The 15,926-nt window shown below is 38.4% G+C and overlaps 1 protein-coding gene across 1 annotated transcript in view; it reads left to right on the top strand.

The window, feature by feature from the left end:
• Positions 1–7,186: 7,186 nt before the first annotated feature.
• The window catches only part of LOC150081436 (superoxide dismutase [Cu-Zn]-like), a 69,167-nt gene continuing 60,427 nt past the window's right edge, over positions 7,187–15,926 (top strand). The window contains exon 1 of the mRNA XM_090379295.1: positions 7,187–7,364. Coding sequence (XP_090235421.1) covers positions 7,209–7,364 — 156 coding nt within the window. The 5' untranslated portion in view covers positions 7,187–7,208. The remainder of the gene's footprint in view (positions 7,365–15,926) is intronic.

Consider the following 15,926-nt stretch of genomic DNA (forward strand, 5'->3'; position numbering starts at 1 on the left):
GTAGTTGGTTGGTTGAACAGAATTCCATCCCTTGTTTTGGAAATTTATAGTCTAAATAAATTTAAGGCTCAGCTGGACAGGTATTTCGAACGAACGGAGGGGTGAAGTGGAAGTGGTTTTTTTTTTTTTTTTTTTTAGGCTGATTTGGGATAAGCTTGCTTTCTTGCATCGTATGCCTCTACTAATGCTAATGCTAATATTTACAAGCTCTCGTTGTACTGAAGGATAGGGCCCTATCACCAATCTATAGAGCATATCTGAACATTACAAGATTAGATTAATATTATGAGATGGCGTTCATCTCATAATATTAACACTGTATTTGGACGGAGACTGATGGTTCCAACGGTGCCACAACCAAGACTACGTAAATCAGACAGGAATGAATGTAAGATGCAATTGCCTATTGGCTACTGCGGGCCATCTGCAATGTCCCACAGTAGCCAATAGGCAATTGCTCAGGCCATTGTAGATGCTTCATATGATAAGACCCCAAACTAATGTGAAAAGGTTCCAAAATATGTAATTATAAGCATTTATCTACCCAAAAGGAAACCATCAAGGAAACCATCAGTAAACCATCAAGCCACGGCTTATGGATAAATCCGGCACTGCGCTTTGCACCTTAATCCCATTGAGAATCGAGATATGCCTCAGCAGCCAACGAATTTGATAGGGTATAGATGTCATTCTTGAATAGGTATGAAATAACGTCACCAGGGAAGGCTGCACGACTGCTAAATTCGGTGCTGTTTCTTGTATTCTGTCTATCTTGTGAACTCCTCTGACTGTTTGGTCGTCCCGGAGTATAAACAGAAAATTTATTATATCATGCAAGTCCGCTGGTGTCATCGCCAATAACGGTGTTTAAACTTGTGCACAGTGTATCCTGATGACTAAAGTGTATTTAGTGTCTAACGACACCAGGGGTTTCCCCCATATCCGTGTTGCTTTCATTGTGGGTGTACCAGTTCTCTGGGAAGGCTAGAGATTTAAAAGTGTATGGATATTGTACATGTATAGTGTTATGTTCTGTTGTTCATCTGGCCATTTAGCCACTAGACCCCTACTGAGGCCCAACGTTGACCACACTTGGCCCCGTGGAGGCAGACCGGGTACACCAGTATTTTTAGATAAGTACTCTAGCAGGTCCTACCACCTAATTTCCTGAGATTTCAGGAAATTAGGACCTATAATTAGGTGGCTAGGACTTATATATATATAAAGGGGGGGGGGGGATAAATGCTAGAATTTAGTTAGGCCGAAAAAGGTTGCAAGTGTGTCTAGGTTGGCATTTTAAATTTTTCGTTGCGTGGGGCATTCGCTTTTCGCTGGCGATATAGGTAGATTAGGGGGAGAGACGGAAGGCTGGGGGGAAAAGATAGAAATATTTGGTCAATAGGGAAGGCGACCCCATGTATATCACCAGAGGGGGTGGCGGGGAGGGGAGGGGTAGACAGACCGTCCCCTCACTCCACCAGGGATGGGGAAAGAAAGTGGCCGGGCAAGGGAGCCCCGCTAAGTTCGCCATAGCGGCAATTTGCAGTGTGCCAGCAAGTGCAGTCCGATGCTGACTCGTTGGTGGGGCCAACGAGTCATCATCGGAGTCAAGTGCAACTTGGCAGAGGGCTACTTCTGAATCCAGTGGATGGTACCGTTGATTTTTCAGCAAGTATTAAATCTCGGTTATAAGTACTTCTGTGTTCTTCGTAGCATTCATAGTCGTGCATAATATGCTGCCACGTTTCAGATTCTCTACAGGTGCATGTGGACTCGTCTATTATTCCGAGTGCGTTCAGTTTCTTCAGTATCATGATGACATTTGGATATTGCTGAAAAGTTGCCGACATATGGATATTGCAGGCAAGCAAAATCTACATATAAAATAAACAAGGATCGATTGCGCCGGTTGTTGCATTTTTACAGGCTTTCTTTCTCCTCCCCCAACCCAATCAAGCGTTGGTACAGACACATTCAGGAAGGCGGCAGACAGAATTTCCGCTCGAAAGGTTCTCTTCAGATATCTACCTATACTTTCACTTCCGTGCGAAATGTTTAAGCAGCATCCGGGATGTACTCAGCCTCGTGGCATTTACTCAGCTGTTTGAATAGCTGTTTCATAATCTGTACCTTGCAACTCATACCACCAACTGTTGCGAACATATGACACCACACTTTTACGTCTCGCCTAACGAACCAATATATCAAAATATGTTCAGACTTTTGCCAAATAATAAATACCCCTCTAGTTCGAAACTCATGAAAACCATGCAGTTAAAGGATTGGGTTAAGGCAACTCAGTGAGATACCAATTGTTTCTTTAATGTAGCCGAGATTTCGCTTTTCTTAGACAGACATGGTCAACCTTCGTAAACTGAGCTATTAATCCTTGAGTCATTTTAAGTTAAATTACCTCAAAGTAACAGAACTGAGCATTACCTATCAGATTGATTGCTAATGCTGTCGAAACCAAATAGCTTTGCAGATAAAACCGCCCTAATTCTTTAGGGTTGCACCGTCACAGCTTGATAGCATCCCCGGGTCCCGACCTGGATATCATCATTCTTCTCTTTCTTGGTATAGAGAAAATTATAGAGAAAAGGTTTTAGAGCGATCTAAAAAAAAAACCCAAAACCCTGGACACCATGCTCCCCCCCCTTACGATGACACCAGGATACGCCACTGGCTCAGGGCATCATTCAGCTTTATTCATCACATAGCAATAAAAAAACGAAAAAAAAAAACCCGCATTATTTTGATCATTAGAGGAGGGCTATAATTCCTATCCTCTACCTGGGACCACCCCTGATCTGTTGTATCTTATTAAAACCGTTCTTGAATATATGTTTGTTCACGACATTTGCTCCTAGTTTTGTATCCACATTGATAGCTCATATATTATTCGAAAAGTCTTCACCAGGAATCGAGTTTATGATATTAACCAGAATTTAATTACGAATTTTTAAATGCGAAATTAAATACAGTAATTGATGCATTTGTGAAATGACTAACTTACACCGGAAATAAGAATATTATATACACAACGATAACGATTGAATTAGTTGATATACGTGATTAAATCCATATGTTCCCTCTCTCATAACTACCGTATTTTCCGGACTACAAGATGCACCTGGTTTTAAACTGCGAATTTTGGATAAAATGTTTTATTACAAATATCTGAAATACAAGTCCACAAGTGTTACTAAACAAAATTTCAGCGTATAATGAATTTACGTTTTGTAAAATTCCAAAAGTTCGCTATTGTCACTCTCATCATTATATAAATAAAATAAATTTTCTGTTTATACTCGGGGACGGCTGCCTGGGTTAAAGAAGTTCACAAGATAGAGGAATACAAGAACACTATATTTCTCAGTCACGGTCGTTAGAGCCACAGTGAACTCATACACCCTCTTCTTTGTAGTTACCTATTCACTCGGCTACAGTGAATCAGCAATTACAAATGTACTAACTAACTTTCATTTTTAGAATAGACCATAACTTTCATTTTTATCCTAGAGTACGTCATCTTCAGTGCCATCAAATTGATTTCTGGTTCCACATTTCCTGAAAGACTTGAGGCTTCTGGAAGAAAGTAGGGTTTTATTGATTTTGGATGAGAGAACGAATAGAGTACGAGTTCTAGGGACACACGGGTACCCCACACTCGGATATGTCAAGCAGCAGTAATATATGATCCATTATGAAATAAAAATAACTGCACGCATCTGGTATACCTTTGGACCATAAAATGCACCGAAATTTTAGGAAAAGTTTTCTAGGAAAAAAGTGCGTTTAATGGTCCGAAAAATACGGCATTCCTTGTTCTGATCGAAATACTGAACGAACCGATATAAATAGAGATATAAGAAAATCGGAGGCATACCATCCTTCCTGACTGCCTAACACCGACTGTAAAGTTCCCCCGCCGTCAGATGGTCTGGGGATGCATAACAAGCAAAGGGGTGGAGCGGATTAAGTTTATTAACCGAACAGTGAATGCAGAAACCTACACTGCTATTTGGAAGAGTGCCTGAAACCCGTTATTTGGACTCAGCAAATTTTGCCACACAGCAAAATTGGTAAATTTTATTTTATTTAGATTTAATGATGAGTTTGTCTTCTTGTTTCACAAGGCTTAAAATACAATTACACCAATGTTTTCCCACGTTTTTCTCCCTTAAGGTGCAGTCATACCTCAGAAATGCAGGCATTACAGTGCTGGACTCGCCCGGCAACAGTGCAGATTTGAACTCTATTGAAAATTGCTGGTACATAATGTCTTCTAAAATTGCTCAGAAGAAGCCAACAAAGATTCAGCTCCAGGAGAGCATTGTAAGGGTGTGGTACCACGAAATTGGGCAACCGTATACATTTGTATATCCGGAAGTTGATTAACTCTATGCCAGATCATTGCAAGGCTGTAATTGCAGCTCGAGGAGGAACAACAAAATATTGAGGACTTATTTTGCTGATTTACAGTATATAATACTATTACGTTAACTTGTCATTTCAGTTTGTACATGTAAATTCAATAAAATGTATATTTGGTTGTCATGATTGCCATTTGCATGATTTTTCATATTTCCACTAATTACTCATTTTACCCTTTGGGAAGATATTTATGGCAATTAGGTATATCAGGTGGAGTCTTTTTATTGTACTATTTCATTCACAGAGATGTATGTCCCATCTAACAAATGCATTTCGAACATTTCTGTAACCCATAACAGCTCAAAACATTATTTGCAATTCACATGTGATGCAGTTTTTTTGTCCGCAATTGTGTGTATATATATATATATATATATAATTATTCATTTTCTTTTCTCAACCTCCCTGAGCAGTTGGTGTGTTTATGTATGTCTGTTTTTTTATTTATTATTTTTTTAAAGAAAGTGATTATATACGTAACCCCTTGGGTTTTTTGCGATTCACTTGAATCAAAAATATCACAAGAAAGTCGATTAAAAATATGGCATAGTTCTCGATAAAGTAAAATGGCTACTTCGTATATGTGTTGAATTATACTAAATGTAAATATAATTCATGACAAAATGTCAAAGAGTATGAAAAGGCTGTTTAAGCATGGGTAATGCATCTCCATCATTTCTACTGTCCAGGTATATGCATGCATCGTTTTATTATATCTCATTTTACCCCAGGGGCTCACATCTGGTGAGTATGGGCTTGGGACTCCTTGGGCCCTGAGCTGGATCATCTTTCTTCTCTTTCTTGGTGATTTCCTTCTACTTCTGACAACTTCTACTGTTTTCTTGATTTCTATATCACAGTAGCTCTCTCTCTCTCTCTCTCTCTCTCAGAGTAACTCAGAAATTTTTTTTGGCTGGTGCATTATAAGCCTTAGGCTTCCTTGCACCATATGGCTAATAATAATAATAATAATAATGTGAATTCAGATGGGCACCACCACCCAGACGACACCGTTTCAAAGCTGGTTGTATGCGTGGGATAATAACTCTAATATCCACTTGTTCCTATTAGGCTTAGAAAAGCAAAAAAGTAGAGCGAAAGTTATAGTAGGAGAGGAAGGAGAAAAGAAACGGTGTAAAAGAATGAAAGGGACTAACTCCTTCAACTCACACCACTCAAAAACTCAGACTCTTCGAATAGGCAACGCTGCCCCTGTGGTGAAGACTGTTGTTACCTATTCTCGGAAACTCCGGGCAGCATAAAGCACCCCCTGACGGCACCGTTTCGAAGCTATTTGGCTTCATCATCGATGGGTGGACAGGTACCCTGTTGCAATAGTGACAACCCAGTTATGAATTATAACTCCACAATATGAGAGATGCTTGATCGTGTGCATGGTTTAATCTAAATATAATTCTTGACAATATGAGATATAATAAAACGATGCATGCATACTACCTGGGTAGTAGAAATGATGGATATGCATTACCTCTTTGACATTTAGTCAAGAATTATATTTAGATTAAACCTAAACCTAAAAGCTTCGAAACGGTGCCGTCTGGGTGGTGGTGCCCATCTGAGAATAAGTAATAGTAGTCTTCTCCTATGGTGGAGCGTTACTTATATGAAGTAGCGCAATACCTAGGCAACTCGTTGTGAAGGCATTCACAATATGAGATATAATAAAACGATGTAGAAATTATGGAGTTGCATTACCCACGCTTAAACAGCCTTTTCTATACTAAATGTGTAACCATAGCACTAACTCATAACATTTACAATACATTTCTCAAATATCTTTGAAAACAGTCAAGTTTTCAAAAACATTAATTAAATTATACGGCCTAAATTCCTATTCCGGGGTAGGTCTTACAAATCATTCACGACCTTTAAACAAATCGTTATCTTCGTGGGTTATTTATGTTAAGAAATAACTACAATTTAAGCCACTATCATTCTGAGATAATTTATTATTCATTTAATATTTATAAAGAGAATCATGATCCGAACTTATGCTGGTACCCTAATCATATGAACACTGCTGACCTAAACGGATCCGAAGACCTTTCTCGATCGGTTAGTATTTCCATTGATTAGTATCAATGGTGTAATGTGGGGGGGGGGGGTGAATATGAAAGGACTGTTAGCTGCAGCTTCCTACTGTGATGGCCCCTATGTATAGTCATACAGACATGAGAATGAACTCAAGATCACCATCGGACTCGGTCTATTTTAATTGTAAAAGGATTCTTGGTATCGTTGTTTCACTGTTAATAGCTTTCGGTTTTTTTGCTGTGATAACAGTTACTGTTATCATAGCAGCATTTCAGTATCGTTTATCTTATTTTTGTTAATATTAGCTATATATAATAAAATAGCTAATTTAATATCTGCATTCACTTTCTTTACTTATAAAATAGGCTGTCGGGTGGTGACCTTAGAACTATACCTTTTATTACGTGAGATAAACATGATTTAATAATTTTTATTTTATTCATCAAATAAATTATGGTGCCCCAAAATTCCAAAAGCATTTGCTGCTTTTGCAATAACAAATAAATAAAAGCATGCGTGAGCGCCTCCTTCCCCCCCCCCCCCCCCCCACATGGATGCAAGCTGAATACGACCTTGTAGTTCAATACAGATGACTTGTCGATTCTGGAGTAACACCTGAAATGACGTGCATGATCTGACGAAATCAGCTGTATGATACGAATATAACAGCCAGAAAATGAATATAAGTTCAGCTCTTGTATTATTCAGATTACATTATGGCTGAGCTACAGGTTGTAGTTAAAATTGCGCTGCTCCTTTGTTCTTTATTTGCGTTGTGGTTAAGAGGATCAACTGCGAAGAATCTGACAGCCACTTGCGTTTTCGGCTGTGGAACTGGTAGTATCACAGGCACCGTTATTTTAACCCAGCGGGTAGGTGACTTCTTAATAAAATTTAAAAGAAAACAATTATTTAAAGTTTCTGTAATTGTGATCTTACCAGATTTTGAAGCAATAACTTACTCCATTGTTTAATATTTATTTTCTCTTATGAAGTGAGATTACGAAATCTGAAATGCATTTTAAAATAATGGCTATCGATATGTTAATATTATTAACAATTGATATTAATGATCACATTAAAATTCTTGCCTTTTTAAATATTTCACCAATATTTAATTCTTTATCAATTTTTTTTCTGTGTCTAATAATTAAAGCTGACTCGAACTGGGTAGGCTGCTGATCAGTACAATTTCAAAAAGCACCTATAACTTTTACTGACCAAATCTGCTTACAACGCTCTGAATTACCTTAAATTAATTGGCCATCAACTTCACTTCGTTCTGTTTGTATTTTCATTATTCTTCACCTCAAAGAATCATCGAGACATTTCTACAATGATGGCTAGCTTGAAATCGATAGTACTAGGAATGAACATGCAATACTGTACTTGACATTCATGTAGAGGCTCCAAAAACACGGTTTTTATGTGCTTGCCTAATTTGCCTGTTGTAACAGACTGTGGGCTACTTTCTTCACATAGATTTTTTTTTTTTTATGTTTCATAAATTACGAATATTTGATTCTGTTTTTTATTTGTATTTAACAATTTATTGGCGTTTTTATTCGTTCGTCAGCTTTTGATCTTCACTGTATTGCAGATTGTATTATGAAACTAGCTTTTAAAGCGCCTGCAATGGGAGGCGCTTTAATGCAAGACACTAGTGTCTGAAATATAACTACAGTATTCTGTTTATGCTTGAATAAATATACTTGGTGGAATTCTGTGAAATCTAAAAATATTATGGACTGGATTATATTGAGGTTGAAATGAAATATACTTCTGTTTTCAAGAATCATAATGAGATTATGCTTATCTAAAGCTGGATTATATTGAGGTTGAAATGAAATATACTTCTGTTTTCAAGAATTATAATGAGATTATGCTTATCTAAAGCTAAGTGGTAAAAAAAAAATAGAAATGATCACATTTTTCGAACTGATAACTATGCCCTTTAGAACCGGTGTAAAGACGTTGGACACAGAAAGCGAGATGAGAATGGCAGCTGTACTATTGCATGCTATTAATAGCATAAATATGTTCAGATATGCCCAGTGTGTAGCGATGAAAGTATTCCATGCTATGCATGGACTTGTGCATGGCATGAAACATCTGGCGTTTTATCGTGAGGATGGAGAATATTTTCTGGATGATGTTGCAGGCTATGAATTGTGGCGTTACCACTATATTCCAGAAACCAAATGCAAGGGTGAAGAATGGGCACGTCATAATTCACACAAATGACAATCAATGTGGCACCATGGGGAAAATTGTTGTTACAGCAAAACATCGGAGCAGTCTGGCAGACAATAAGGACAAAGCAATAAGTTCGCTTAATTGCATGGTCTGTTTTGCTCTGCAGCAACGCGAAACCCCACACAGTTCTTAACATCTAGACTCAACTGCAGTGGCACAAATGGGATGAGCTTCACCGCCATCTACAGCCCTGACTTCTAACCTTGTAACTTCACACACAGCCCACTCACTACCGGAAGGGTACGTTGATGCATAAAGTGATGTTAATGAAAATGTGGTTCTTAATAAACATAGTAACATCAGCTCAATATGTCCACCACCACATTCCCGTACTGAATTAGGTGCAGTATTGACCTCGCTCACGGCAAAAAAATAACAATATCTGTTAGAATTGCTCTAATTTCTTAACCATATGACATCTTTCAACGATAGCAAAGATTTTAGATTGCCGCTGTATAACCGAAGTTTCAGGTAAAAAAAAAAGTAAAGTGCAGCCATTATCAACCCACTGCAAGATGGAAGCCTCCTCAACAATTCATGCTGAGGGAAATGGACCATAATCTGCCACGCTGGTCAGGTGCGGGTTGGCAGATCGACTGTATTCAGCAGTCAGGGGCTTGAACCCCGGTCTACTCAAACAGCGTGTGCTACTCAGAAGGTACCAAGACTGGAGATGTAGGGAAGGCACTTACAGTAGAATAGTCCGTATTTAAAGGGTCACACAAGTAATTGTTTTTCTGGCAGCTGTACTTATTGAGTGGTGCACCATTGTGAATAGATGGTAATTTTTCCGATTGCATTCCTTTCCCGAAGGCTAAGAATGACAGTGTGGCACAAATTTATTGCCTGACCTGCGACTGCAAGTTTTCCATCCAAAAGCAGAACTTTTCTCAAAGGATATGTCCGCACGAAGACCAATTCAGTAAAATCACTTCACACTGCACTATTATTATTGGTATCTGCAGAGCAAATTGACTATAGACGCGAAGCAAGGCCAGATTTACAAGGACACAGTAGTGCATTTGCTCTAAGTGCCTCAAGATCTCAGGAACCTTAAGACCAACAAAATTTCTGTATGGGGACAACTTACAAAATTTTGTCTTTTAATATTTATATGCTCCAACGCTTCCTATATACAGCTATAACAGGAAACTACAGACAGTGATATTGGTCTAGTTTTTCTCATGTCTTTTTTTAACAAAGCTTTGATTAAACAGTTGTCACAGTCAGAATTCTTGTAGCTAAGTTCGGTCAGGCAAACATAATATGGTGATTAATGGAAAATATATGTGACACATGCCTTTTTAAGTAATATGTGTAACCTATGCCGTTACTGTTGAGTGAGCGAAATCAAGGGTTGTCTTATGGTGTAATTTTTTCTAAATGAACATCAAGGCTCATGTATGCTCCTCATTTCAGGTTATTAGCATTAGTAGAGCCAATATGATGCAAGAAAGCAAGCTTATTCAGCGATAGGAAAAAAAAAAAAAAAAACACCCTTCCTATTTCATCCATCTATCTATTTGGTCCTAAAGGTTGTCCAGTTCTTTCTTGAATTTATTTAAGCTATCAACTTCCACAGCGACAGATGGAAGTTTGTTCCAGCAATCAACCACCGACTAGCTAAAGGCAAATTTCCGCACATCTATTCTACAACTGTCTTTCCTCAATTTGAATTTCTTCCACTCGGGTTCGTAATCTCAGCAAGAGGAAGAATCTTATCAGCATTGAGCTTGCTCAAATCATTCAAGACCTTATACACCTCAATCAGATCACCTCTTAAGTGTCTAGTCTCCAGACACTGCAAACTGCAGAACTTAATCCTTTCTTGGTAAGAGTAACTCTTTCTTCCCCTCACCAATCTCGTTGTCCTTCTCTGCACTCGTTCCAGCAGCTCTACATCCTTCCTAAAATAGACCTCCTGATCCGAATGCAGTACTAAAGGTGTGGCCTGACCATTGCCTTATACAACGGGATAATCACCTCCTAACCCTTCTAGCAAAATTCCTGAATATCATTGACTGAGCTGCTCTGACAGCCAGTCTGCACTGCTCAGAATACTGCATATCTGACTGCACTATTAGCCCCCAGGTCTTTTTTATTCTCCACTACCCTGAATGTAGTACCGTACAGTTGATACGTTACTCTGGGGTTACTGCTACTCGTATGCAGTAACCCCAGATATGCATTTGTCACCCCAGATATGCATTTGTCAATGTTAAACTGCAGTTGAAACCTTTCTGCCCAACTTTCCTAGATCCTGTTGCAGTAGCTTACTGTAATTAACAATCCTGCCAACCTTCGTATCGTCTTCATACTTGGACATTAAGCCTGTTATTCCTTCATCAGTATCATTGATAATTATAGAAAACGAGCTGACCACGCACTCTGGGGGCAGTGCCGGACCAAGGTATTTTCATTTGTCTTATTACAAAGTAATAAGACAAATGAACAATAACCTCAAGGAAGCAGTCAAAATTAACACAATACAGTACCGTTAGAAGATTGGCTCGACTATTATAAAAACCTATGGACCACAGTTTATCTTCCCCTGTCTAAATCAACATCTAATAATAATATAATAGAAGCCTTCACTAACAAAGAACTGGAAACAGTGCTTAAAAATAGTAAAAATCAAAAATGTCCAGGCAACAATGGAATTAATATAACTCCCCAACTACTCAGGAAAAGATTTTGAAATTAGGCTACTGGAACTGATGAATATGATTTTTTTCGGGCCACCAGACAGCTGACAAAATGCTCTGGTAGTCCCAATTTTCAAAAAAGGCAATATAAACGACTGCAATAACTACCGAGGAATCAGTCTCCTAAACTCAGGATATAAAATACTCAAGCCTCTTAAAACTGAAACTTAGTAAATACTACGAAAACATCCTTGGAGTAGAACAAAACGGGTTCAGGAGGGGAAGATCATGCACTGACGCTTACTTCACACTCAAGCTTCATAGATTACAAAAAAGCCTTTGACATGGTGAACCGAACAAAATTATTTGAAATCTTAAAAGAAGATAATATCCCAAACCAGTTGATTTGAGGCCATCCTCAATATCTATAAAAATAACAGAATAAAAGTTAAGCTTGAAACACAGACAACTGAATTGGAGACAATAAATACAGGGGTGCGACAAGGATGTGGACTCTTTCCGCTTCTATTCGACATATATATAAATCATATTATAAGAGAATGGAAGAAAATCTCCAAGACAGGTATCGAAATTAGCCGCAAAGCAAGAATGGACACACTGCTTTTTGCTGATCACCAGGTCCTAATAGAAGACAATGAGAACTCATTGCAGAAAGCCATCTTCTCATTAAACAAAATAGCAAGATCATTTAATATGGAAATCTCATCTTCAAAGACAAAAATGATGGCATCTAAAGGAAGAGATCCAATAAGAAGCAAGATCTGCATTGACAATAATATTATCGAACAAGTTAACACTTTCAAATACCTAGGATATCACCTGTCATAAGAAAATGATATTGAGAAAATAATAAATAATTACATAGGAATTACTAAAACTATAAACCATATTTTCAAATCTAATCTGGTGCAGAAGAAAACAAGGACAGGGGTAGATAACACCCTCGCCAGACCTATCCTAACCTATGGCTCTGAGGCATGGACAATGAGCAAAGGGGACAGGAGGAGGTTGACTAGTGCAGAAATGCGTTTCATGCGCAGAACCGCAGGCTATACCAGACTTGACAGGAAAAGAAACCAAAACATCCTGCCAGAACTGCAGACGACTTCAGTACTCATTATATAGACTCATACAGAAACAGATGGATACAACATGAATGGACATTATCCGAAAGAGATACTAAACTATAAACCTCAGGGAAGGAGGAACAGAGGCAGACCGTAACAGGCCACTAGGCCTAATACTGAACAGGAAGAAGTTGTTTTTTTAAGTTTTGTCTTCCATGGATGCTATTACATTATTATTAACCATATAGTGCAAGGAAGCCTGAGGCTTATGCTATACCAGCTAAAAGAAAGTTACCGAGAGAGAGAGAGAGAGAGAGAGAGAGAATGAGAGAATGGAATCACCAAGAGAGAGAAGAATGATTATATCCAGCTCAGGACCCTGGGTGTGCCAAGCCCATACTCACCAGATACACAACTGTTAGAGAATATTACATAAACCTCAGTTGATCCAGACTGCTTTAGTAGAGAGGGCGATATGAAAATGATGGTATTTGTTATTGAGAGTAATTAAATTAACGTAATAACGCATGCTGTATTTGTTCCAACTCAGGCTCTTGGGGGAGGATCGTCGAACTCGCCCTCTACTGGAACTATGTTTAGAGAATGATTTTCTGTATTTTTTATAGAAATAATTTAAAATTTACCCATGAATTTGCAATTAAGTGATACTATTACTACTTAGCCACATGGTGCAAGGAAGTCTGAGGCTTATGCTGCACTAGCCAAAAAAAAAAAAAAAATTCCCACGTTACCCTGAGAGAGAGAGATGAATGATGATATCCAGCTCAGAACCCAGGGTGTGCCAAGTCCATACTCACCAGATGTGAGCCCCTGGGGTAAAATACACGTGTTATTGAATTACTGTATTGCGGTGATTGTAGTAATTGCGGAAAGAAGTTCTCAAAAACAACGCGAAAAAACGATGTACCATAATCAGGAACGATTAGTAAAATCTAATAATCTCTATTTTAACGAGATTTGGCATTAAGTTTGAGATCTAGGAAGGCATTTTTAATGTAAGGTGTTTTATTATGCGAAATTGTTACATACTTGTATTAATTACTTACTTGCATCTATACCATAAGTTTTTTTATGATTAGAAGAAACTAGTGGTTTAATAATTCAAATGTGGAAATTTTATTTATTTGATATGTGTAGTATGATGCAAGGTAATCCTTTACATTAGCGTCGCGCATCACGGCCAGCTCGCAAGTCACTATCAGCTCCGACTTGACTGAGCATGCGCGGCGCTCACTGTATCTGCCGGTATATAGGCTGGGAATTTACTATGCACTCAGTAGGCGTCCTTTTACTAAGGATGTATATATTTCTTGCCTCATTCTTCTTCTGTTTTTGGGGCCCTTAAAGAATGGCGCCTTGGGCAAGACCCCTACTTACACGTGCCTTTATCCAGCACTGTGTGTTGTTTATGTCAGGCCACTTTGCCACCAGGGAGCGGCTAGCACCTCTACAGCTGATTCCTGGTGCCCGTCAGAGAAACACTGGTCTAACACAACATTCCACCGCATAGATCCCAACACAGACCCCTGTGGACGCCTCCGTTGTATCTTTGCATTGTAAATAAAATTATTTGCCCTTGTATAGTTATTTTCCTGTTTGAGGAAAATAACTATACAAGGGCAAATAACATCTTAGAACCTTAAATAAAATATAAATGCTGAAGGCATAATATATTATGGGTTTAAAGTACGCTATAAAATATCGGCGTAAATACACCAGGGTATCCATCCACCCACCCACCGAGGAATTGGCCAATAAGCCTTGAAACGGTGTCATCGGGGTGGTGGTGCCCACTGAGAATAAGTAACAACAGTCTTCTCTATTAGCGAAGCATTACTTATACGTAATAATTCGTTGTGAAGGTAGTCACAATATGAGATGCAATTAAATCGATGCCTTTACAATACATACGTAGTTTTTCATTATGAGTTCACTATGGTGTATTTACATCGATATTTTATAGCTTAGCCTTACATAATTTGAAGAACAATTCATATTGACAAACGCATTCAACATACTTTCCCACCATAGTGAGTAAAATGCTCCCTCGAAGTCCACAAACATTGCTATAACATATTTATCAGAGGTATTATCACAATATGTAATTAGATCATAAATAGCATCTTGGGCTGACTTGCCTTGTTTGAAACCATACTGATTAGTCTGAATTGAGTTACTCTGTTGCATTAATTCATTAAGTCTAATTGCTAAAAGCCGTTCATAAATCTTGGCTAAATTAGCTAATAAAGATGTCGATCTAAATGCTCTGGGGTCTGTAGAATTCTTATCTCGTTTTAAATCAGCTTTAAAATGGCAAATTCACAGAAATCAGGGAAAACCGATATTAACAAGAATTTATTGTAGATGTTTAATCGAATTTCTGGATAAATTTCAAACAGCTTTATAATTGCAGCATTTACTATCAGATCCCATCCTGGACATTAGACTGTTTCTTTACTGACTGCAACTCTGTAAATAAAGCAGTTTCCGTTGGTGTATTATACACACTGTTTTCCAATCTCACTCTTGCCTGTTCTATTGAATTCTCACTGATGTTATCAGACTTATATACTGTATATTATATTGGCGCCTCCGTAGCCAGGTGGGAAGGAGCAGCAGTGCATAGCACACGCTTCTTGATTAGACCGGGGTTCGAGCCCGTCACCACCAAATACGGAGGATGCGGAAAGGTCAGCAAATGACCACCGCATATCCCCGAGCAATATGGCCTTAGTTGCTAATGCTCCTAAAAACCAAATAACAAACAAACATACTGTATATTATTTATAATAGTAGAAACAAAAGAATGCCAATCTAAAATAAATTCGTTATTATTATCTACTGTGCTGTAAAATATGTCTTGAAATTTTTTTATTACTTTATAACTTAATGATATACAAGAATTTTGCTGGCAGGGATAAGGAGGTGATTGCCCCCTTATATACGGCAATGGTCAGACCACACCTTGAGTATACAGGTCTGCAGGCCTCATTTTAGGAAAGATGTAGAGCAGCTGGAACAAGTACAGAGAAGGGCAATGAGATTGGCGACTGGAACAAAGGGTTGAGGTTACCAAGATTCGCTTATCTTCTGCAAATTGCAGCTTCTGGAAACTAGGCACCTGCGAGGTGATCTAATTGAGGTGTATAAGGCCTTGAATGGTTTTAGGAAGCTCAATGCTGATGGGATTCTTCCTCTTGCTCATATTACTCACCTGAGGGGACATAAATTCAAATTGAGGAATTACAGCTGTAGAATAAATGTGCGAAAATTTCCCTTTAGCCAGCGGGTGGTTGATAGTTGGAACAAGCTTCCATCTGTTGTAGTGGAGGGCGACAATTTAAATAAGTTCAAGGCAGAGCTAGATAAACATTTGGAGTGAATGGATGGGTGAAATGGAAAGGTGTTTTTTTTTTTTTGCTGA

This window comes from Mastigoproctus giganteus, chromosome 8 (assembly GCF_048544385.1).
Source record: "Mastigoproctus giganteus isolate SK-2022 chromosome 8, ASM4854438v1, whole genome shotgun sequence".
Lineage (NCBI taxonomy): Eukaryota > Metazoa > Arthropoda > Arachnida > Uropygi > Thelyphonidae > Mastigoproctus > Mastigoproctus giganteus.